At 56.6% G+C, this 22625-nt stretch overlaps 2 protein-coding genes across 2 annotated transcripts in view; one reads left to right on the forward strand and one right to left on the reverse strand.

Annotated features, from left to right (window-relative positions):
* Window positions 1-14374, reverse strand: KIRREL2 (kirre like nephrin family adhesion molecule 2). The gene is made up of 17 exons (XM_084771184.1): window positions 14314-14374; window positions 12357-12426; window positions 10796-11287; window positions 10263-10412; window positions 9742-9891; window positions 9408-9568; window positions 8617-8767; window positions 8405-8510; window positions 7989-8137; window positions 7180-7307; window positions 6793-6925; window positions 6225-6325; window positions 5464-5683; window positions 3824-3922; window positions 3281-3387; window positions 2470-2535; window positions 1-945 (listed from the first exon to the last, which is right to left on the reverse strand). The coding sequence occupies exons 3-17, from the start codon at window positions 10845-10847 to the stop codon at window positions 610-612; spliced, it is 2109 nt and encodes a 702-aa protein (XP_084627310.1). The 5' UTR covers window positions 10848-11287; window positions 12357-12426; window positions 14314-14374; the 3' UTR covers window positions 1-609.
* The window catches only part of NPHS1 (NPHS1 adhesion molecule, nephrin), a 19807-nt gene continuing 11143 nt past the window's right edge, over window positions 13962-22625 (forward strand). The window contains exons 1-16 of the mRNA XM_084771291.1: window positions 13962-14318; window positions 14409-14624; window positions 14783-14905; window positions 15307-15435; window positions 15938-16019; window positions 16406-16509; window positions 17275-17402; window positions 17495-17666; window positions 17879-18036; window positions 18230-18374; window positions 18480-18604; window positions 19935-20121; window positions 20361-20490; window positions 20783-20958; window positions 21504-21644; window positions 22408-22548. Coding sequence (XP_084627417.1) covers window positions 14219-14318; window positions 14409-14624; window positions 14783-14905; window positions 15307-15435; window positions 15938-16019; window positions 16406-16509; window positions 17275-17402; window positions 17495-17666; window positions 17879-18036; window positions 18230-18374; window positions 18480-18604; window positions 19935-20121; window positions 20361-20490; window positions 20783-20958; window positions 21504-21644; window positions 22408-22548 — 2257 coding nt within the window. The 5' untranslated portion in view covers window positions 13962-14218. The remainder of the gene's footprint in view (window positions 14319-14408; window positions 14625-14782; window positions 14906-15306; window positions 15436-15937; window positions 16020-16405; window positions 16510-17274; window positions 17403-17494; window positions 17667-17878; window positions 18037-18229; window positions 18375-18479; window positions 18605-19934; window positions 20122-20360; window positions 20491-20782; window positions 20959-21503; window positions 21645-22407; window positions 22549-22625) is intronic.

Below are 22625 nucleotides of genomic sequence, written 5' to 3' on the forward strand. Positions count from 1 at the left end.
TTGTTGGGTTTCCCAGAGGACGGACAGCCATATTGGCTGCATTTTATTGGCCAAAGTTCCCCTCGTTGGCAAAGCTAGGGTGGGGGTGGGGGGTCATTTCTTCCACCTTGATTTGTTTTATGCTATAATCATTCTTCTTGTTGTTGTTTGGTTGGTTTGGTTTTTCAAGACAGGGTTTCCCTGTGTAGCCCTGGCTGTCCTGGACTCGCTTTGTAGACCAGGCTGGCCTCCAACTCCCAGCTACCATTATTCTGGACGCACATGGCCGTTTTCAAGCATCTTCCCTACTGGCTAGAAATGCCTCCCACCCATGTCCCTAATTCCTGTCACCTCCTGACTTTGTTCCTCTGAGAGTTTAATGGTTGTCCTGAATGTCAGGAGAATAAGTGGATCTGGTGGCCGCATTGCCCCCACCTGGAGGCTCCCCTGCGGCCGGGCTGACTAATCATCAATGGTCCCCGTGGCTGACTGACGTGGCAACTGCCTCCTCCGGGACTCAGTTTTGGAGGAGGAGGAGGAGGAGGAGGAGGAGGAGGTCGCCGACCTGTTCCGACGCCTCAGACGGCGGCACCAGGGACGGCGAAGATCTTCCACCAGAGAGATGAGTCTTCACACATGAGTCTGCAGACGCTGGTGGCTGGGCGGGGACAAGGTCGCATAGGGGAATGGGGGAGTCCCAGAGCTCAAATCTGGGGGTCCAAAGGACGTGGGCTTCATGTAGCCCGTGAGGGCACGGGGATGGGGCGTGGTGAGGTAACCAGCCCGCGCTCGGTACAGTCGGCAGGGGGGGACCAAGTCCAGGTGTGGCTTGAAGTCATAGTAAGTGGGAGTCCCTGGGAGTCCCATGGGAGAGGGGGGTGGCAAGAAGAGGCCTCCGCCGGGGGCTTCCCCAAGGCTAAGGCTCACACTGACCCCTCGAACCTTGTAGTAACCGTTGGTGGGATCCTGGGGGACAAACGAGACTCGGTAAGGAATAGGATGGTAGGGCAGGGCGTGGTGGCGCACGCCTGTAATCCCAGCACTCGGGAGGCAGAGGCAGGAGGGTCGCTGTGAGTTCGAGGCCAGCCTGGTCTACAAAGTGAGTCCAGGACAGCCAAGGCTGCACAGAGAGACCATGTCTCAAGAAAAAAAATATATGATGGTATAGGAAGGTAAGGATGGTGGATGGAGGCACGTACTGAGCTGAGTAGGACCTAGAGAGAGGCACGGAGGCAGAAAGAGCAGGACCAGAGACTCCCAGACAGAGAGAGCTAGGCATACAGACCAGCAGAGATGGGTAGAGCATGTGTGTGTGTGTGTGGGGGGGTGCTGGCTTCCTAGGACAAGCCAGATCTGGCTGAAGTTGGGGAGAGAGGGAGGGGGGAGGAAGGGAGGGAGAAAGGAAGCGTGAGTTTTTGGGACAAGAGCAAAAAAAAAAAAAAAACCGCAATCAAGTAGAGACAAGAAGGCCTTAACTGCTTGCATGTACACCTGCAGGCCAGAAGAGGGCGCCAGTGGTTGTGAGCCACCAGGTGGTTGCTGGGAATGGAACTCAGGACCTTTGCAAGGGCAGCCCATGCTCTGTAACCTCTGTGCCTTAACTGGGAATAGGGGTGTAGTCTGGTCAGCACAGCATGCCCAAGGCCCTGGGCTTGATTCCCAGCCCTGCGTAAAGTCGGTGTGTGGCGCCATGCCTCTAGTCCCGGGGGATGATCCGGAAGCTCAAGATCATGCTTGGCTACATACTTAGTGTGAGGCCAGCCTGGGATACATGAGGCTTTGTCTCAAAAAAAAAAAAAAAAAAAAAAAAAAAAGGCAGGAGGGGGCTTTATAATGGAAGCTTGGGGGAGAAGGAGGAGGGACTAGAGAGATGGCTCAGAGGTTAAGTGCACTGGCTGCTCTTCCAGAGGTCCTGAGTTCAATTCCCAGCAACCACATGGTGGCTCACAGCCATCTATAGTGAGATCTGGCGCCCTCTTCTGGCCTGCAGGTGTACATGCAGGCAGAGCACTGTATACTTAATAAATACATAAATCTTAAAACAAAACAAAACCGTAAAAACAGCCATTGGACCATAATGCACACCCTAATCCTCCGACACTTTTGTGTCTTATGGTCCAAAAAATATGGCACCTAGAGGGATAAAACATGGCTGATGGAAAAAAAAAAAGCCCTGGAGACTAAGGCAAAAGGGCAGAGATAACACAGGCTGGTGAGCTGGCCCTGAAGGTGAGAGTGGAGTTTGAGGTAGGTCTGTTATTTGGCAGGGTGGTTCAAGACAGGGTCTCTCTGTGTAGCCTTGGCTGTCCTGGACTCACTCTGTAGACCAGGCTGGCCTCGAACTCACAGCGATCCGCCTGCCTCTGCCTCCCGAGTGCTGGGATTAAAGGCGTGCGCCACCACCGCTGCTGCATGGCTTTGTCGTTGCTTTAATCGAGTTGGGAAGAGCTGGCGACTCGGTGGCTGAGCGTGAGCCCCCCCCATACTCACTTTTGTCTCCAGAGCCTCTTCCTCATCAAGAACCAGGTCACTATGGTCTGTGTGCACAACGGGGCCCTGAGGTAGGAAAAGCAATGACATGACAGTCAGTGCTCAGGAGACCGTCCCACCCCGCTGCCGATGCCATCCCACAGGCGTTCTCAGCCTCCTCTGCCGCCCAGAGTGAGGAAGAGAGCTGCAGGCTAGACTCCAGGCCATACACAGGGCTGCGAGGACGCACTGAGCCGGATGGATAACAGGGGGGAAACCATATTTGCCATCCCGAAGATACTGTGCGTCTAGGGTCATTCATGTTTAAGACTGGGGGACCCCGCTGGGTACAAAATGGAGCACGCCTTTAATCTCAGCACTTTAGGAGGCAGAGGCAGGGGGATCTCTGGTTTGGAGGCCAGCCTGGTCTACATAGCAAGTTCCAGGTAAGTAAACAGAGAGACCCTGTCTCAAACAACAACCACAGACTAGGGGTGTAGTTAGACCGGGCTATTGTTTTGGGTTTTTTGTTTGTTTGTTTGTTTGTTTGTTTGTTTTTCCAAGACAGGGTTTCACTGTGTAGCCCTGGCTGTCCTGGACTCGCTTTGTAGACCAGGCTGGCCTCGAACTCACATCGATCTGCCTGCCTCTGCCTCCCGAGTGCTGGGATTAAAAAGGCGTGTGCTACCATAGCCTGGCTTTCTTTTTGTTATTTTGCTTTTTTTCCCTCCCTTCCCTCCTGAGCTGAGGACCGAACCCAAGGCCTTGCGCTTGCTAGGCAAGAGCTCTACACTGAGCTAAATCCCCAAACCCCGGGGACCCAGCACCTTACCCGGTCCTCACTGCTGCCTGTCTCCTCCTCGGCGGCGCCGCCGCGGGAACTAGAACCTTCGCTGCTTCCTGGGATCCGGACCAAGTTCTTTTCCTTAGAGAAGGAGCCTGAGGGGACCCAGGGCTGGTGAGAGGCGGAGGAGGTGGGGGGGGGGGGCGAGTGACGTCACCGTTTGTGAAGGACGGAACTTGGTTTTGTTTTTTTGTTTTTGCTAGACAGGGTCTCTCTGTGTAGCCCTGGCTGTCCCGGACTCGCTTTGTAGACCAGGCTGGCCTCGAACTCACAGCCATCCTCCTGCCTCTGCCTCCCGAGTGCTGGGATTACAGGGGTACAGAGCTGAGTGGGCGGGGTGAGCTAGGAAGGGTGGACACCAGGGGGAGGGGTGGGAAGGGCGGAGGGGTGACTCGGAGGGAAGCCGACTTAGCCGGTAGGAGCTAGCACCTGGGACGGGGATGATCCAGGGGGGGTCAATGGGTTGGGCATGGGCGGGGCCAGAAGGGGAGGGGGCTGAGGCGGAAGCCGGTTCAAGGCCCTGGTACTTGCCATGGCGCCAGCAGCAGAGGACCACTCCGGTGACGACCATTAGGAGCGTGGTGGCTGCAGAAGCTGCTCCTGCTATGATCCGCACAGTGGGCAGCAGGTCTGTAAGGAGCAAGTGGGGGGGGGTAGCCGGGCGGGATGGCGCATGCGCCTTTCATCCCAGCACTCGGGGCGGCAGAGGCAGGGGGATCGCTGTGAGTTCGAGGCCAGCCTGGTCTACAGAGTGAGTCCCGTGCAGCCAGGGCTACACAGAGAGACCCTGTCTCGCAAAAACAACAAAACAAAACAAATCCTAATAATAAACAAACAGAAACTTGGGCTAGCAAGATGGCCGAGCGGGTAAAAGGCGCTCGCTGCCGTTCCTGATAGCCTGGGTTTGATCCTGGGGATGGGGGGGGGAGGAACCCACACAATGGAAGGAGAGAACTGACTGCCTAACGACGGCAGGAACGTGTCCAGAAGTAAATGAAATAAGTGTAAACAAACACCCTAACCCGAGGGAGGCTTAGGACGAGAGAGTCTTGTATCTCACACTTTCCCATGTTTGTAAGATCCCTGCTATGCAATCGCCTTTCCACTGTGGGTTCTGTATTTGAGAGAATTATTGATTTGGGGGCCCTAAGACTCCAGAAATTAAAAAGAGATTTTTTTAAAATTACGTTTTAAATGATATTGTATGTGCATATGTGTGTGTGCATACTATGGTGTGTGTGTGTGTGTGTGTGTGTGTGTGTGCATACTATGGGGTGTGTGTGTGTGTGTGTGCATACTATGGTGTGTGTGTATGTGTGTGTGCATACTATGGTGTGTGTGCGTGTGTGTGCATACTATGGTGTATGTGTATGTGTGTGTGCATACTATGGTGTGTGTGTGTGTGTGCATACTATGGTGTGTGTGTATGTGTGTGTGCATACTATGGTGTGTGTGTGCATACTATGGTGTGTGTGTGTGTGTGTGCATACTATGGTGTGTGTGTATGTGTGTGTGCATACTATGGTGTGTGTGTGTGCATACTATGGTGTGTGTGCGTGTGTGTGTGCATACTATGGTGTGTGTGTGTGCATACTATGGTGTGTGTGCATGTGTGTGTGTATACTGTGGTGTGTGTGTGCATACTATGGTGTGTGTGTGTGTGCATACTATGGTGTGTGTGTGTGTGCATACTATGGTGTGTGTGTGTGTGCATACTATGGTGTGTGTGTGTGTGCATACTATGGTGTGTGTGTGTGTGCATACTATGTGTGTGTGTGCATACTATGGTGTGTGTATGTGTGTGTGTGTGCATACTATGGTGTGGTGGGTATATGTGTGGGTGCATACTATGGTGTATGTGCGTGTGTGTGTGTGTGTGTGTGTGTGTGTGTGTGTGAGTGAGTACATACTATGGTCCATGAATAAAGGTCAGAGAACAACTTTTGATTGTTTGGGTCTCTCCCATCATCTGGGTTCTGAGGGACAAGCCGGTGTCATCAGGCTCGGTCCCTTTACCTGCCGAGCCATCTCACTAACCTAAACTCACAGGTTTGGGGAGTCTCTGCACTTTGGTAGCCATATAGTCTGCTAGGTGCGACCTCGGGAACCGCTGCGTTGTTCTGTGAGGTTTAGAATCCCCGGGTTTTGGAGCCTTTGGGTCGGGAACTTACCTCTCCGGCCCAGGTGGACCTGGGTTCGCCCCTCGCCCAGCCGGTTGCGGGCACTGCAGTTGAAACCCCTGGTAAAGTCTGACTGCTGGGTTCCGGAAATGTGGAGCACAGAAATCAGGCCCGGGCCCTGTCCCCGCTCCACTTCCGGCGCTGGGAAGGTCTCTACCAGGAACCGGCCCAGAGAGCCTGTCTCCAGGGAGCCTTCATCCCAAGACCAGACCTAAGAGGCACAGCGGGGGGGGGGGGGGGGGGGAGGAGATCAAATTAGGGTGAGAACAGGGGGCTGGAGAGGTGGCTCGGAGGTTAAAAGCACTGCCTGTTCTTCCAAAGGTCCCGAGATGGTCACAACCAATCTATTATAATGAGATCTGGCGCCCTCTTCTGGCGGGCTATGTATAAATAATAATTAAATACAAAAAAAAATGCAGACTATGTATACATAATAAATAAATACTGAGGGGCTGGAGGGGCTCAGCGGTTAAGAGCACTGCCTGCTCTTCCAAAGGACCTGGGTTCAATTCCCAGCACCCACATGGCAGCTCACAACTGTCCGTAACTCCAAGATCTGACATCCCTTCACCAATGCACACAATTAAATAAGATATTTAAATAAATAAATAAATACTGAAAAAAAAGACATGGTTTAGGGGGAGGACGGAGTGGCTGGTGGGACGCGGGAGATGCCGTTAGTGTCTGGCGTGGGAGGGCAGGGATCACGCGGCTGGTGTGTCCTAGGCCGGGGGCGAGGGTTCTTTCCTTACCACAGAGTCTGGGGCCGGGGATGCGAACACCACACACTGGAGGCGAGCAGGGCCCCTCAGGAAGGCTGGCGCGGGGTGCGGGGCGGTCACTACCGGGGGAGCTGGAACGGAAACTGTGGACTGTTAGGCGGGGCGGTCTCCACCTCTCCAAAACTAGCTCTGAATAAAGCGAGGTCAGACCTTAGACCTGGCCATGGTGGTTTCACCTCTAAAATAATGATGATGATGATGATGATGATGATGATGATGATGATGATGACGACGACGGCGGGGGCTAGAGAGATGGCTCAGTGGTTAAGAGCACTGACTACTCTTCCAGAGGACCTGGGTTCAATTCCCAGCAACCACATGGCGGCTCACAACTGTCTGTAACTCCAAGGTCTGACACCCTCACACAGACACACATGCAGGCAAAACACCAATGCGCATAAAATGAAAATAAATAAATTATATAATAATAATAATAATAATAATAATAATAATAATAATAATAATAATAATAAAAATAGGCTACAGACTAGACTAGGCGTGCCCTCCCCTGCAACAGGCCCAGCTCGGGTTCTCTCACCGTTCACTGTCAGCCTGGCCTGCGCTGTGCCGCCTCCCACACCTGAGCGCCTGGGCTCAGCCCTGCACACATAGTCGCCCGCGTCCTCCAGCGCCACTGACGGAAGACGCAGCGTGGGCCCCGAGCTCAGCACCTGCCACGCGGGGAAGGGGCATCTGAGGCAGGGAGCCGGGCGTGGTGGTGGCGCACGCCTGTCATCCCAGCACTCGGGGAGGCAGAGGCAGGGGGATCGCTGTGAGTTCGAGGCCAGCCCTGGTCTACAAAGAGAGTCCAGGACAGCCAAGGCTACACAGAGAGACCCTGTCTCGAAAAACCAAAAAAGACTCTGCCGAGGAAGCTCGGCCCACTTCCAGCTACCGTCACAAGCTCCAGATCATCGGCCCTCACCTGCGAGCCGCCCAGGCGGGTCCAGGTTATCCGTGGAAGTGGGTTCCCGCGCCAGGCACAGCTGAAGGAGGCGTCTTTCCCCACGTCCACGGACATGGGTTTCGGTTTTGCCTGCAGAACGGGGCCATCTGGAGGAGAGAGCAGCCAAGGGTGGGATGAGCCCCTGACCCAGGATCTGCTTCTCCCAAATACTAGTGGGGTCGGGGCGGTGATGGTGGCGCACACCTTTAATCCCAGCACTCGGGAGGCAAGAGGCAGGAGGATCGCAGTGAGTTCGAGGCCAGCCTGGTCTACAAAGTTGAGTCCAGGACAGCCAAGGCTACACAGAGAGACCCTGTCTTGAAAAACCAAAAAAAAAAAAAAAAAAAAAAAAAAAAAGAAAGAAAGAAAGAAAGAAAAAAGAAAAACCTCAATAAATAAATCTTTAAAAAAAAAAAAAAAAAAGGAAGCCGGGCGTGGTGGCGCACGCCTTTAATCCCAGCACTTGGGAGGCAGAGGCGGGCGGATCGCTGTGAGTTCGAGGCCAGCCTGGTCTACAAAGTGAGAGAGACCCTGTCTCGAAAAACCAAAAAAAAAAAAAAAAGAAGAAGAAGAAGAAAAACCAAACAACATAATACTAATGGGTTCAAGCGTAGGTCTCCAGGCAACACCTGCCATTAAGTGTCCACGCCCACAAACTCCGCGCCCCAACACCCTGCCTCCCTTAGATCTTTACCTGACCCAGCCAAAACCCAGCACTACCCTACCACCTGCTTTAGCCCCGCCTCCCGGCCCGGCCACGCCCACTTCTGCCACGCCCCCTTGCTCACACAGCACTTCCAATGCGGTGCTGCGGTTGGCGCTTCCCACCGCGTTGCTGACCTCGCAGGATACAGGCTCCGTCAGAAACGTGGAATCCGCGACGACCTCCAACCTTGGCCCGCGTGCCCCGAGCACCGGGGACCCCCCCTTCGCCCACCTGCGGAGACAGTGGTCATTTTTATTTATTTATTATTATTACTTTGTTTTTGAGACAGGGTCTCTGTGTGTTAGGCTTAGCTGGCCTGTACTTGCTTTGTAGACCAGGCTGGCCTCGAACTCACAGCAATCCACCTGCCTCTGCCTCCTGAGTGCTGGGATTAAAGGCGTGCGCCACCACGCCCGGCTTGACGGTGGCGATATTAATGTCCCTAGCTCTCCTCAAGCTCCCTTAACCCGCCAGAGATGAGTGGCCGTTTCTCTTCACCTGTAGCCAGTGACGGGAGGCTGGGCAGTGGCCTGACACAGGAAAGTCACCTTCTCTCCCTCCTGCGCAGTCTGGGGCTCAGCAGACAGAGTCACCATTGGGGGGTCTGTGAGAATGGAGTGAGGCAGGGGCTGGGTTTTCAGTTCTCAATCCCCCGCCCCTTTCTGCCCTCTCCTGCTTGCATCAGTCGCAGGAGTTCAGGCCCCACTCACACTGCAGGCTCAGTGTCACAGCTGTGTCCCTCCCTGTGGGCAGGGCCTGGCTCCGGGCTCTGCAGATCAAGGTGGCTCCGTCGTCCTGACCGGAAGGGGTCAGGAATATGGTGCTTTCCACTGTCCCGGTGCTTTTGTCCTTCAGTGTGGTCTAGAAGTGATAGATAAACAATATTCTTCTTCCCCCCCCCCCCTTTCCTCTCTTTGGGCAGTGTGTCGCTAGGGAGCAGAGGCTGGCCTTGAACATGTGGCCCACCTGCCTTAGTCTCCCAAGTGCTGGGGTTACAGGCGTGTATTACCCTACCCCACAGTAACAATTACTTCACCTATGGCTGACATAGGTAGTGCTTACAAGGTGCTGGGTATTTTTAGACACTCACGTGTTTTATTTAATTCTCTCTGTTATCCTATGAGGTACTGCTAACCTAAGGGACTGAGGTCAAACGCCATATGCCAAAGCAGGTAATTAGCAAATGTCTGAGCCGGGAAGTCTGGCTCTTGACCTGAATCACATCTCAACTCTGGTTTTTGTTTTTTGTTTGGGGGGGGGAAGGGGGTTGAGACAGGGTCTCTCTGTGTAGCCCTGGCTGTCCTGGACTCACTTTGTAGACCAGGCTGGCCTCGAACTCACAGCGATCCTCCTGCCTCCGCCTCCCGAGTGTGCCACCACCGCCCCGGGCTCACATTTCAACCCCGAATGGCCGCCATTCCCCCTAGATGAGCCTGTGGTCAAAGCGTAGCCTGGGTCTCGATGGATGAACAAGGAACGGGCACGGAGGTTTAGGCCCAACCTGGTGGAAGGTGGTCCCGTCCAGGCGGATGCCATCTCGGAACCACAGCAGTTCGGGGGCAGGGCGGGCGTCTCCGCGACTCCGACAGGTCAGATTTCCGGGAACTCCGGCCACCAGGGACACAGAAGGGCCGCCCAGGACCTGGGGGGCCTCTGGAGGGACTGCATGGTAGATCTGGGGGTCAGAATCGAACCCTGGAAGCAGAGCCTCGCTGACCCCTTTACAGCTCCAACCCACCCACCACTCCCCTAGGGTTCCTGGACTCCCAAGGAGCCCTACCCGGCCCCGCTCCCCACCCCAAGCTCCCACAGTGCAGGTGGGGCTGGGTCCCCACCCATGACGTGCAGCTGGGCTGGTCGCGACCGGAGGCCTGCTTGCGAAGCCTGGCACTCATAGGACGCCTCATCTTCCATTTCCACAGGCCTAATGTGGAGGTCATGCTGCCCGCTGGCTGCATTCCCTGATATCCAGTACCGGGACCAGCCTAGAGACAGAAGAGCCCGTACAGAATTCTGAGCCCCTGGCTGCAAATCTTCGTTTCCAGATATCCTACACAGGGGTGGGGGGCGACCCACATTCCATGCTAAAACACTGTTAAAAAGCGTGAGCTGAGCCGAGGTGTGGCGGCGGCGCACGCCTTTAATGCCAGCACTCGGGGAGGCAGAGGCAGGCGGATTACTGTGAGTTCGAGGCCAGCCTGGTCTACAAAGTGAGTCCAGGACAGCCAAGGCTACACAGAGAAACCCTGTCTCGAAAAACCAAAATAACAGCAACAAAGTTGAAACCACCACATGCAGTCCACAGTCCCAGCCCAGCGGGGATCCCAAGCCTTGCCTGAGTAGGGACCAGCCTCACCTGGAAGGTCTCTTTCGCCCCCTAGAGCCAGCCCATCCTTAGTCCACTGTACGAGCCCCTTGTAAGCGCCCAGAGCACAGGGCAGCCGGGCTTCCTCCCCCAGCAGCACCACCACGTCCTCTGGCTGTTGTAGGAAATAGGGCGATGGGCCTAGGAGAAGAGCAACGGGACAGCTAAGTTTAGGAATCCCTTTACACAAGACCCAGGGGAATCAGCCGGGCCGCGGGCCGAGGTGGCACATGCCTTTAATCCCAGCACTCTGGAGGCAGAGGCAGGGGGATCGCTGTGAATTCAAGGCCAGCCTGGTCTACAAAGAGAGTCCAGGACAGCCAGGGCTACACAGAGAAACCCTTCTCGAAAACAAACAAATACCCAGGGGGGGTCCAGTTTTCCTCAGACCCAGAAGCCCTGCTTTCCAGAGTTTTCTCCCACACCTTAGTTTACTTCTCCCCAAACTAGACGCTAGTGGACAAATAACCCTCTCAGAACTTCCCTGCACCCTGGGGCGGGGGCGGGGGGGGGGCGGAGGGTACCTGCACGTCCTCGGAAGAAGCAGAGAAAAACGAGGAAGGCAGAGGCCAGCATCCCGAGCGTGTGCACTTCAAGATCCCGCAGACTTAGGGATGCATTGGCTCCCCTCCAACTTCTGCCTCGATATCACGGCTGGACTGGAACCCCTCTCTGCTCCCCACTCTTCCCTCCAGGCTGGAAGATTTCTGTGTCTGGCCTAGAGTCCCCCCGAAATCTGGCTCACCCGCTGCCTCTGGACCGCTCCTGGGTTGCAACCCTAAGTCCGAGAGGGACCTACTAGGAGGGCGGGATCCTATTTGCCCCGCCCCCTGGAGACCCGCCCTCTTCTCATTGAGAAACTCCCGGGGTTGGCGTGCGGACGACTAGGGGCGCTCCGGGTCTTGGTCCGCACAGCAGGCTGTCGCCCCTGCATTATCGGGGGAGGGTGGTCTGAGAGCTGGAACATCTGGGTCCAAGGAGGGAGGGGGGCCTTGCTCGCGTTGGACACCTGCGCCCTGCCGGGGGTGAAAGGGGAGGCGGGGATGAGGAGGAGACAAGAGAGTGGAAGAAATTTGCTCAGCCCAGGCCCTGGGGGGGACCAAGCTGAGTGGAAACCAAGCTATAAATGGGAATCCCTGGGGGCTTTGCCAGTTTCCGAGCCCTGGGGGAGGCGGGGCCCAGGCTCCCGTGAGCCTGCGGGTCGGGGAGAGGGCACCCAGGAGCTGGAGGACCACTTAGGAGCCCCGAGAAAAGAGCGGTTCAGCTCCTTTCCCCAAATCCTCGCCCCTAACCCCCCACCCCCCGCTGCCTTGTCATCGCTGCCAGCCACAGCACACCCTAAGATCTCGGAATGCGCGCAAACACACACACACACACACACACACACACACACACACACACACACACACACACACACACACACACCATGCGTTCCTCCTTTCCCAGGACCCACCCATTCGCCTCTCTCCACCCAGCCGTCCCGGGGCCCATCCGAGTGGTTGCCGGGCGACCGGCTGGGAGGCAGCAAGTGCCCCGACTCAGGCAGGCAGGGAGGCTGGGAAACCGCGCAGCTTGTTCTGACAGCTCCCGTGCACCCCAGCTGGGGCGTTCCCACGCCGCCGCGCAGCTGGCCAGGCAGGTGGGGGGAGGGACCCTAAAAAGCCTACTGAAAGGGGCTGGGGCCTGGGACCCCGGGTCGGCCTGACGTTCTTGGGCCTATCAGAATTAAACCAAAGGCACTCAGGGCCCTGACTGGAGATTCTAAATGTCAGGGGGTTTTAGAATTCGCAGGGAAGGCGGGTGGGGTGGGGGTGGTTCAGATCTGCCGCTGGCTGAGAAGCCTTGCGTGCCTGCACTTTGGTGCAGTCGAGCCAGGGTCAGAATATCTGGTCTTAAGTCTTGTAAAGCTAGCGGATTTGACAACCAATCTCATTCCCACTCAAGCCCCCCCCCCGCACCCGCCCCCCGCCACTGGCCCCGAGAGGATTGGAAATCTGAACAGCTGGTCTGAGTCCTTTATACGTGCTGTGGAGGGATTGCAGGCTAGCGCCGCCTGGAAAAAGATTCCCGGGAAGGGCCCCACACCTGGATCTGAACTCCCGGCTTCTGGGCTCTGCAAAGAGGACGACAGGCTTGAGCCCAGGACGCTTGACTCCTGGGGAGGAAGTCAGGTGATGAGGCTGTTTTTCCAGACACCTGACACAGCTTCCCTTTCCTGGCACTCTGGGGCTGCCGGCGTGGAAAAAACGGAGAGCCTGGGATTCCCCAGAGCTTTTGGAGAAGGAAAACAGTAAGACTGAGTGTAGAAGGCTAATTAAAGGCTCCAGCAACTGACTGCCCTACACCTTGGTCCGCCAGGATACCATCTGGTTAAGGCCCCATGACAGACCCTCTCTGGTTACGTCCTATGTGCCTGCGGTCCACTCCACCCCTCACCCTGGAGGAGGTCCCCCCCACACACACACACCAGAGGGTTCATCATTGGTAGAGAACCATGGGGGGTGGGGGGGGCTGGGCTCAGGCCAGATGCCTAAAGGAGCAGCGGTGGGGTGGGAGGGTTTGCAGGAAGATAGGAGGCAAAATCTGAACAGTTGCAATTCCTGGGGGAGATGAGCAGGCAGCAGGGGCTTATATCAGGTGGATGCATCTGAGCACCAAGGCTGAGCGGGGCGGCGCCGGCCAACATATGGTTCTAAAAGCCAAGGACCCGAATCAGGCCTCGGAGGCAGGGGAACTGAGTGAGGATGGGACAGAGACAGCGGGGGAGGGCAGCAAGAGTGACGGAAATGAGAGGGGGAGGGGAGGGAGGAGGCGGGAGAGGGAATCAAAGCTGTGGAGAAGAATTAAGATAAATCAAGCTGACTAGAGACATACAGTGAGGGAGAGGGAGAGAGAAAGGGGGGAGAGGGAGAGGGAGAGGGAGGGGGGGGAGTGGTGGAAGAGTTGAGACAGACAGAAGGACTCTCACAGGTGCCCCAGCTCCCAGAGATGCCACCCCACCCCCACCCTATGTTTATCTGTGTCTGGGCTCACTAGGTCTACAGACATGCTCCTATGGACAGTCCTGATGCTCTTGTCACACCCATAACCAGACGCTCCAAATACGTTCACAGATGGAAGCGCGCGCTCTCACTGCCCCCATACACCCACACACAGTTGGCTTCTCTCTCCCCTACACTCTCCTGGTTTAAAAACACACTCCTGCACATCCGCCAGCCCGCAGAGGTGCCTGATGCCACTGAGGAAAGGGAGGGACTTGCCCAAGTCTGGGCTGCAGAGAGGACAGGTGGCATCGTGTGTGTGTGTGTGTGTGTGTGTGTGTGTGTGTGTGTGTGTGTGTGTGTGCCCTTCCCACCCACACAGGCGCCCAGCTCTGGGTTCCATCCTGAGCTGGGAGATGTGTCCCTGGTCAGAAATGCTTTCCCAGGGCCTTGGGGTCACCAGGGCTGGGGAGGCACCAAGGAATGTTCCTGGCATGTGCTGACAGGGGATTTCATTGCTTGGCTGGGGCAGACTCAGGAAGGACTTGGGGGGGAGACAGCAGAGTGAGTTTACACTGGGTCTAAGGAATGGCTCCGTGCTGTGGCTGCCTCAGGTTTCTGGGTCCGTGAACCTGCTGGGCCCAGAGAAGCCGGTCCAGTTTGACTACCTGTGAGTTGGGGGGAGGGGAGTACTAACAGATAAGAAAGAGAAACTGAGAGAAGAGAAAGTGTGCTTTTTATTTTTATTTTTTTTGCACTTGTGGTTGGAACTCAGAAAGAACCTTTAACAAGGAGGGGTGGGCAGTGGGAAGGCAGGAAAAAAAACCACTCTGAGACAGAGATAATGATAAAGGTCTAGAATATAAGAAGGAAGGAAGGAAGGAAGGAAGGAAGGGTAAGTCTGAAGAAGAGAGATCCAAAGAAAAGCAGGGACGCAAAAGACAGCAACAAACCAAGTGGCTGGCGATGGGCACTAAGGCAGCCACCGTCAGAGGTCCCGGGGTGACCCCACTACACAGCGCTCCCAGCTTGGTACCCCTGCTGCTCACGGGGATGCTAACCACAGGTAAGTGGGAAATGCCGGCCTCGTAGTGTCCCGTGGCCCTCGAGCGTCACCCTTCGTCGTCCCCTGTTGCCAATCTCCTCCTGCCGCCAGGCCTGACCCAGTCACCGGCCCCTGCCTCGGCTCCGCGAGGCTTCTGGGCTCTGTCTGAAAACCTGACGGCCGTGGAAGGGACAACAGTTACGCTGCGGTGTGGGGTCCGAGCTCCTGGCAGCATGGTGCAGTGGGCTAAGGATGGACTGCTTCTGGGTCCGAACCCCAGGATCCCGGGCTTCCCAAGGTACAGCTTGGAAGGAGATCCTGCCAAAGGTGAGCCTGTGACCCTGAGCCGCTAGCGCGGGCCTCGGCGGCACCGACCTGGCGGAGCGGGTGGGGTGGGGCGCTCCATTTCCGGGTGATCCTGAGCCGCTAGTGCGGGCCACGGTGGCACTGACCTTTGGGGGGGCGGGCGCGCCCCATGTCTCCAGGTGAATTCCACCTGCATATTGAAAACTGCGACCTCAGTGATGACGCAGAGTATGAATGCCAAGTCGGCCGCTCAGCGATGGGTCCCGAGCTCGTGTCTCCCCGAGTAATCCTCTCCATCCTAGGTATGGGGGAGACACCCCTCTCCTGGACCCACCAATGTGGGCCCCAGCCTTCTTTTTTCCCTCAGATCCAGGAGGCCAAGCTCCCAAGCCCTTCCACCTTGGGCCCTGGGTACAGTCTCACTTTGTGAATTCTTGGGTTTTTGTTTGTTTGTTTGTTTGTTTTGTTGTTGTTGTTGTTGTTTTTTCAAGATAGGGTCTCTCTGTGTAGCCTTGGCTGTCCTGGACTCACTTTATACGCCAGGCTGGCCTCAAACTCACATTGATCTGCCTGCCTGTGCCTCCTCCTGAGTGCTGGGATTAAAGGCGACCTCCACCACACCCAGCCACACTCCCTGAATTCTTAACCCAAAACCTTCACTTAACCTCTCAGCAGTGGTTTACCCAAGACCCTTTTTCACAAGTTCCCCCAAAGGTCCTTCAGCTGACCCCGGAGGCAGGAAGCACAGTTACTTGGGTAGCTGGGCAGCAGTACGTGGTCACCTGTGTGTCTGGGGATGCCAAGCCGGCACCTGACATCACCTTCATCCAGGGTGAGTGTGGGTCATCGGTGGCACAGAACCAATGGAGTGGGGAAGGGGATGTTCCCGCCCAGTGCCCTCCTAGGGACCCCTGAAACATGTCCCCCCTGAGTAACCACCCTGAGGCCAACGTGGGATGTGCCGATAAGAAAGGGGTCCTGCGGGGAGAGACCCAGGAGACTTCAGGACTGCTGATCTGGAGTAGGGGAAGGGTGTCAGCATCCAGGCGAGCCGACAGCAGTGCAGGAGTAAGAAGCTACAGATGTCAGGGAGAGAACGGAGAAGCCCATGACGTCATCCCTCCCCGCACCCACCCCCCGCTGAGAACCCGAGAGCTCAGGGGGTCCTGAGTGTGTGGGAGAAGTTATACCCCCAGCTACTTGTTCTCCAGAGCCAATAAGAAGGGAGGGGGGGCGAGGGGTGTTACGTTCACCCTGAGGATTTCCGGGGCACATTCCTGGATCACGTTGGAGAAGAACCCAGCATCTCCATCCAGCCTTCTCGTTGGGCCAAGGTGGACGAGCCGTAGAGGACGTCTCCTCTGACGTGAACGAGGGGTCCAAGGAGAAGCTTTTCCTCACAGAAGCTGAAGCCAGGTGGGCGGGTTGGGGCTCCTCCCCTGTACCCTGATGTCCGGGTCGCCCCCACGAGAGTTTCAGAACCCGATAGTGCAAGCATGGGACCTTGAGTTGCGTGAAAACCTAGGACCAACTCTTTACCGAGACTCTTCAGAACTTACTGATGGTAACCCCAGCTTGTAGGTATTAAGTAGAGATATTTAGGCCAGGTGAGGACCTTGGGCACCCCAATTCTTATCTTTGAGCCTCCAGCTCTCTCCCAGAGGATTCCAGATCTCAGAATAAGTCAGTATGGAGGCTTGGACAAATGGAGGGACTTGGGGGTTGCCCACCTCTTCGTCCTGGTTCCCAAAATGTCAGGTGATTGTTCTGAACCCAGAAAACTCTATTTTCCCCCGTGCCAGGGTGACACCCCAGAGCTCGGATAACGGGCAGTTACTCGTCTGTGAGGCGTCCAGCCCAGCTTTGGACTCTCCCATCAAGCGTTCTTTCACCATGAATATTCTGTGTAAGTGAGGGGTAGGGGTAGTTGGGGCCATAAAGGATTTGGGAGCATGGGGGGTGGCGAGAATGGTAGAAAATCCAGGCATCATCATCAGCCATAGTGTCGGGGCGCCTACGATCCCAATATTTGGGAGGCGGGGGTGGGGTCTGAAGGACAGTAAGGCCTCCAGCCTGGGCCGCTGAGGGCTGGGCATCATAGCTCAGCCATGGAATCCAGTCTAGGATGTACACGCACCCAGATTTTAAACCCGGCACTGGGGGGGGGGCGGGGAAGCAAACATTCAAGGGAATTTAAGATGGCAGCGATGATGATGATGATGACGATGACGATGACGATGGTGTGTGTGTGTGTGTGTGTGTGTGTGTGTGTGTGTGTGTGCGTGTGCACATGCCAAGTGGAGAGGTCAGAGAACATCTTTCAGGAGTTAGGTTTCCCTTTCCACCATGTAGGACTTGAAGTCAGGTTTTTGGGCTTGTTAATAAGTACCCTGAGGCCGGGCGGTGGTGGCGCACGCCTTTCATCCCAGCACTCGAGAGGCAGAGGCAGGTGGATCGCTGTGAGTTCGAGGCCAGCCTGGTCTACAAAGCGAGTCCAGGACAGCCAGGGCTACACAGAGAGACCCTGTCTTAAAAAAAAAAAAAAAAAAAAGATAAATACCCTTACTTACCTCGTGAGCCATGCCCGCAAGAGTAGATTCAGAACAGGTTATGGGGCCCGGGAAGAATAGATTGTATTCCCAGGTCTCCTGAGCGGATCTCCGCTCTCCAGTCCCCCCAGGACCTCCTGTCATTGATTGGCCAGGCCCTGATGAGGGGCATGTGCGGGCGGGGGAGAACCTGGAGCTGCCCTGTGTGGCCCGAGGAGGAAATCCACCTGCTACCCTGCAGTGGTTGAAGGTGAGGGTGCAGGCTGGTGTGCGTGGGAGGCGGGGGAAGGGCAGGGACCAGGAGCTGGTGCGTTAGATAACTGGGCTTGCTTCTGCGTCTAGAATGGTAATCCGGTGTCAGTAGCTTGGGGCACAGAGCATACCCACGCAGTGGCCCGCAGCGTGCTGGTGATGACCGTGCGGCCTGAAGACCACGGAGCTCGGCTCAGCTGTCAGTCCTACAACAGCGTGTCTGCAGAGACTCAGGAGCGAAGCATCGCACTGCAGGTCACCTGTGAGTCCAACGCTCGCACGCATGCGCGCACCCATGCGCTCGCTTCCCCGCCCCGCCCACCACCTCTGTGTCCATAACCCAAATAGCCCTCTGTGCCTTCACGTCAGGCCTACCTGATGCCAAAGACATCGCTGTCAGCCCCCTACCCCCATCTGTCTGGGTCGAAGACCCAGCCTGGACTTTCATCTCTCCTTGGCGCGTCTGTCATTCAGTTCCTCCCAGCGCTGTTACCATCCTGGGATCTGCATCGCAGACTGAAAACAAGAACGTGACTCTTTGCTGCCTCACGAAGTCCAGTCGCCCACGGGTCCTGCTGCGGTGGTGGCTAGGTGGACGCCAGCTGCTGCCCACGGATGAAACAGTCATGGATGTGAGGGTTGAAAGACAATGGTGTGACGTCCCCTGAGCACCCCAGACTGAGGCCCCAGTTCCTGGGTCTGACAGAGGAGAGGAGAGGGAAAAGCTTCGTGTGTGTCCCCGCCGGGGGTCTGGTGGGCCCAGGCCTCTGCTGCCATGGGTGACGGCTTCTTAGTCTCCCAAACCTGACGCTCACCCCTCGCTAGGGCCTGCACGGTGGCCACATCTCTATGTCCAACCTCACACTCCTGGTGCGGAGGGAGGACAACGGTTTGACCCTCACCTGCGAGGCCTTCAGCGCCGCCTTCAGCAAGGAGACCTTCAAGAAATCTCTCACCTTGAATGTGAAATGTGAGCCCTCGCCAGAGCCAGAGCCGGGGAGGCTTTGGGCTTCTCAGGGCCTCACCCTGAGGCTCCAGCGCAGAGAAACATCTCCCCCCCCCCATCTCTCACTAGACCCTGCCCAGAAGCTGTGGATTGAGGGACCCCCCGAGGGCCAGAACATCCGGACTGGGACTCGGGTGAGGCTGGTGTGCTTGGCCATGGGAGGCAATCCAGACCCCTCCCTCACCTGGCTTAAGGTAAGTCTCTCCTTCCTTCCTTCCTCCCTTTCTTTTTTTTCTTTTTATCTCTTCGCGTGCGCGTGCGCGTGCCTGTGTGTGTGTGTGTGTGTGTGTGTGTGTGTGTGTGTACGCATGTAAGCAAGGGCAAGCACACATACTTTACTGACTGAGCTATCTACTCAGGCGCTATTTTCTTTCCTAAGACAAGATATTATGTAACCCAAGCTGGCCTTGAATTTCTTTTCTTTTATTTATATTTTTTGTTCCAGACAAGGTTTCACAATGTAGCCCTGGCTGGCCTAGAGCTCACTCTATAAACCAGGGCTGGCCTCAGGCTCACAGAGATCCGCCTGCCTCTGCCGGCATTAAAGCCCCACCCAGCCTTTTGAATCTCTTGTGCCCTCTACTCCCTCAGAACGTGGAGAAAACCATATTTCTTGGAAAACTCTAAAGAGTCTGAAAAGATACAAATGCCATGAGAATTAATGAAACCCCAGGGAAAGTTCAGGAAAATCTGAGAAAAAAATGATAATTACAGGATTTTTTTTCCTAACCTCTTTTTTAAAAAGTATTTTATTGTATTTATTATGTATACAGTGCTCTGCTTGCATGTACACCTGCAAACCAGAAGAGGGCGCCAGATCCCATTATAGATGGTTGTGAGCCATCATGTGGCTGCTGGGACTTGAACTCAGGACCTCTGGGAGAGCAGAGGGTGCTCCTAACCTCTGAGCCACCTCTCCAGCCCTAATTACAGGATTCTCAAAAAAAGAGCTTTGGATTAAGATAGAAATTCTAGAGGTAAAGCAATTATTAATCCATTCGCAATGAGGAAAATTCATTAATATTAAAATTAATGTTGAGGAAAACAAAGATGGGAGGAGGGAAGGGAAAGAGATGGAGAGAGACAGATAGACAGACAGACAGACAGACAGACAGACAGACAGACAGACCGTGCAGAGACAAGCGGGGGCATCTAAGGGACAATATTGATTCAGGGAAAAGGACAGAGAAACTCAAGGCAGGCAGAAGAGACTAGGACTGGGGGTACTTAATCCAGCCCCCCTCCTCGCCACCACCTCCTTTTTTTTTCTTTTTAATTTTTCAAGACAGGGTCTCTCTGTGTAGCCCTGGCTGTCCTGGACTCGCTTTGTAGACCAGGCTGGCCTCGAACTCACAGAGATCCTCCTGCCGCTGCCTCCCGAGTGCTGGGATTAAAGGCGTGCGCCACCACCGCCCGGCTCAGCCCGCTGCCTCCTTTAAGGTAGCGCTGTTGAGGGCGCCTTTATCTCTCACGAAGGCCCTGCCTGGGCTGGCAGCCACCCACCCACCCTGTTCGGGTCCTCAGGACTCCCGCCCGGTGAGCGAGTCCCGGCAGCCCCAGGAGCCCCGGCGTGTGCGGCTGGGCAGCATGGAGAAGTCCGGCAACACGTTCTCCCGCGAGCTGGTGTTAATCATCGAGCCATCGGACAACCAAGCCAAGTTCTCGTGCAAGGCGGGTCAGCTCAGCGCGTCCACGCAGCTGGTGGTGCAGTGTAAGCGCACGGGCCCAGCGGCTGAGGCGCGTTGGAGAGGGGGCGGTGTAGACTCAGCGGGAGGGGGCGGTGCAGACTCGGCGGCTGAGGCGTGTTGGAGAGGGCGCGGTGTGGACTCGGCGGGAGGGGGCGGTGTAGACTCGGTGGCTGAGGTGTGTTGGAGAGGGAGCGGTGTAGACTCGAGATCTCGTACTTGTATGGCCCAGGCTCCTCAGCCTCTGTATCTCTAACCCACTAAGTCCCCCCAACCAACCTCACCATCTTGGCCAACTCGTCCGAGCTGCGCCCAGGCAACGCCTTGAACTTGACCTGCGTCAGCATCAGCAGCAACCCCCCAGTCAACTTGTCTTGGGACAAGGAGGGAGAGAGGTGAGTTTACAAGCCGGGGGTGAGGGGTGGGCGGGGGTTGGGGGGCACGCCTTTAATCCCAGCACTCGGGAGGCAGAGGCAGGCGGATCGCTGTGAGTTCGAGGCCAGCCTGGTCTACAAAGCGAGTCCAGGACAGCCAGGGCTACACAGAGAGACCCTGTCTTGAAAAACAAAAACAAAACCAACAACAACAAAAAAGAAGTCCCGCCTGTCCTTTCTCCCAGCCAGCACCCTCCATGCCCTAACCCTGCTCAAGGTCTCTGTCCTCGTCCAACTTTTCAAACTTGCACAGGCTGCTGGAAGACGTGGTTGCAAGACCCAAGGCCGCACCGTTCAAAGGCTCCGCAGCATCCAGCAGTGTTTTCCTCCGAGTGTCATCCCGAGATCACGGCCACCGGGTGACCTGCCAGGCGCACAGCGAGGCACTTCGTGAAACCGTGAGCGCCTTCTACCGCCTCCACGTGCTGTGTAAGTGCGCAGGCTTGGCACCACCCCCCCGTCCCCATCCCCCCCCTCCAGCCGACCTCCCTACCAGACTCTTCACCTCAATCTCCGTGCAGTCTGTAGTTTTCCCAGACTTCATCCTGACCTCAGGCTGGCAGCAGCTCCATTGCGCGCTCTCCACCCTCAGTTTGACACTAGGTGTTAATTGTTTCTTTCTTTCTTTTTTATTTTTTTTAAACTGGATCTTGGCTTTTCTGCTATTATTTATTTTATTTATTTATTTAGGTTTATCGAGACAGGGTCTCTCTGTGTTAGCCTTGGCTCTCCTGGACTCGCTTTGTAGACCAGGCTGGCCTCGAACTCACAGCGATTCGCCTGCCTCTGCCTCCCGAGTGCTGGGATTAAAAGCGTGCACCACCACGTCCTTCAGATCTCAGTTCTAACAGTTGCCCTGTTCACCGCCTATGTCCTAGCCTCGACTCTAACCTTAACTCTTGAATTTGGGCCTTAACACCCCCCCACCCCATCTTTACCAACCTCTTGCCTTCCTGGGGCGCCCCCTCTTGAAGACCCCCCAGAGTTCCTGGAGGAGCAAGTGCTGGCAGTGACCGCGGTGGAGCAGGGCCAGGCGCTGCTGCCCGTGTCCGTGTCTGCTAACCCGGCCCCGGAAGCCTTCAACTGGACCTTCCAAGGCTACCTCCTGAGCCCAGGTGGGATGTGGAGGGTGCAGATCCCGGAGGATGGGCGGGGCCCCCCAGGCTGCTCCCCGGGAGGAGGGTGCAGATCCCGGAGGATGGGCGGGGCCCCCAGGCTGCTCACCGGGAGGAGGGTGCAGATCCCGGAGGATGGGCGGGGCCCCCCAGGCTGCTCACCGGGAGGAGGGTGCAGATCCCGGAGGATGGGCGGGGCCCCCCAGGCTGCTCACCGGGAGGAGGGTGCAGATCCCGGAGGATGGGCGGGGTCCCCCAGGCTGCTCACCGGGAGGAGGGTGCAGATCCAGGAGGATGGGCGGGGTCCCCCAGGCTGCTCACCGGGAGGAGGGTGCAGATCCCGGAGGATGGGCGGGCCCCCCCCCAGGCTGCTCACCGGGAGGAGGGTGCAGATCCCGGAGGATGGGCGGGGTCCCCCAGGCTGCTCACCGGGAGGAGGGTGCAGATCCAGGAGGATGGGCGGGGCCCCCCAGGCTGCTCACCGGGAGGAGGGTGCAGATGCAGGAGGATGGGCGGGGCCTCCCAGGATGCTCACCGGGAGGAGGGTGCAGATGCAGGAGGATGGGCGGGCCCCCCCAGGCTGCTCACCGGGAGGAGGGTGCAGATGCAGGAGGATGGGCGGGGCCTCCCAGGATGCTCACCGGGAGGAGGGTGCAGATGCAGGAGGATAGGCGGGGCCTCCCAGGATGCTCACCGGGAGGAGGGTGCAGATGCAGGAGGATGGGCGGGGCCTCCCAGGATGCTCACCCCTGCCCTTCACCAGCTGGCGGTCCCCGGCATCGCATCCTGTCAGGAGGGGCTCTGCAGCTCTGGAACGTGACCCGAGCTGACCAGGGCTTCTATCAGCTGCACTGCCAGAATTCCGAGGGCACCGCCGAGGCGCTGCTGAAGCTGGACGTGCATTGTGAGCCCCCTCGGGAACCATGGACACTTAAGGGCTTACGAGGGAAATCAGGTCCACTCCAGGGACCTCGCCCATCC

Source organism: Acomys minous (assembly GCF_964271855.1).
Source record: "Acomys minous genome assembly, chromosome: 20".
NCBI lineage: Eukaryota > Metazoa > Chordata > Mammalia > Rodentia > Muridae > Acomys > Acomys minous.

What these genes read in the sequence shown, in the direction of transcription:
- KIRREL2 (XM_084771184.1), bottom strand. Translation starts at nt 10,847, where the DNA reads ATGCTGGCCTCTGCCTTCCTCGTTTTTCTCTGCTTCTTCCGAGGACGT. An exon ending in ACGGGACCACCTTCCACCAG is followed by an intron (nt 8,768 to 9,407) that starts GTTGGGCCTAAA and finishes TATCACTTCTAG; the next exon opens with ACCACACTGAAGGACAAAAG. An exon ending in CCTCCCGTCACTGGCTACAG is followed by an intron (nt 8,138 to 8,404) that starts GTGAAGAGAAAC and finishes CTGTCTCCGCAG; the next exon opens with GTGGGCGAAGGGGGGGTCCC.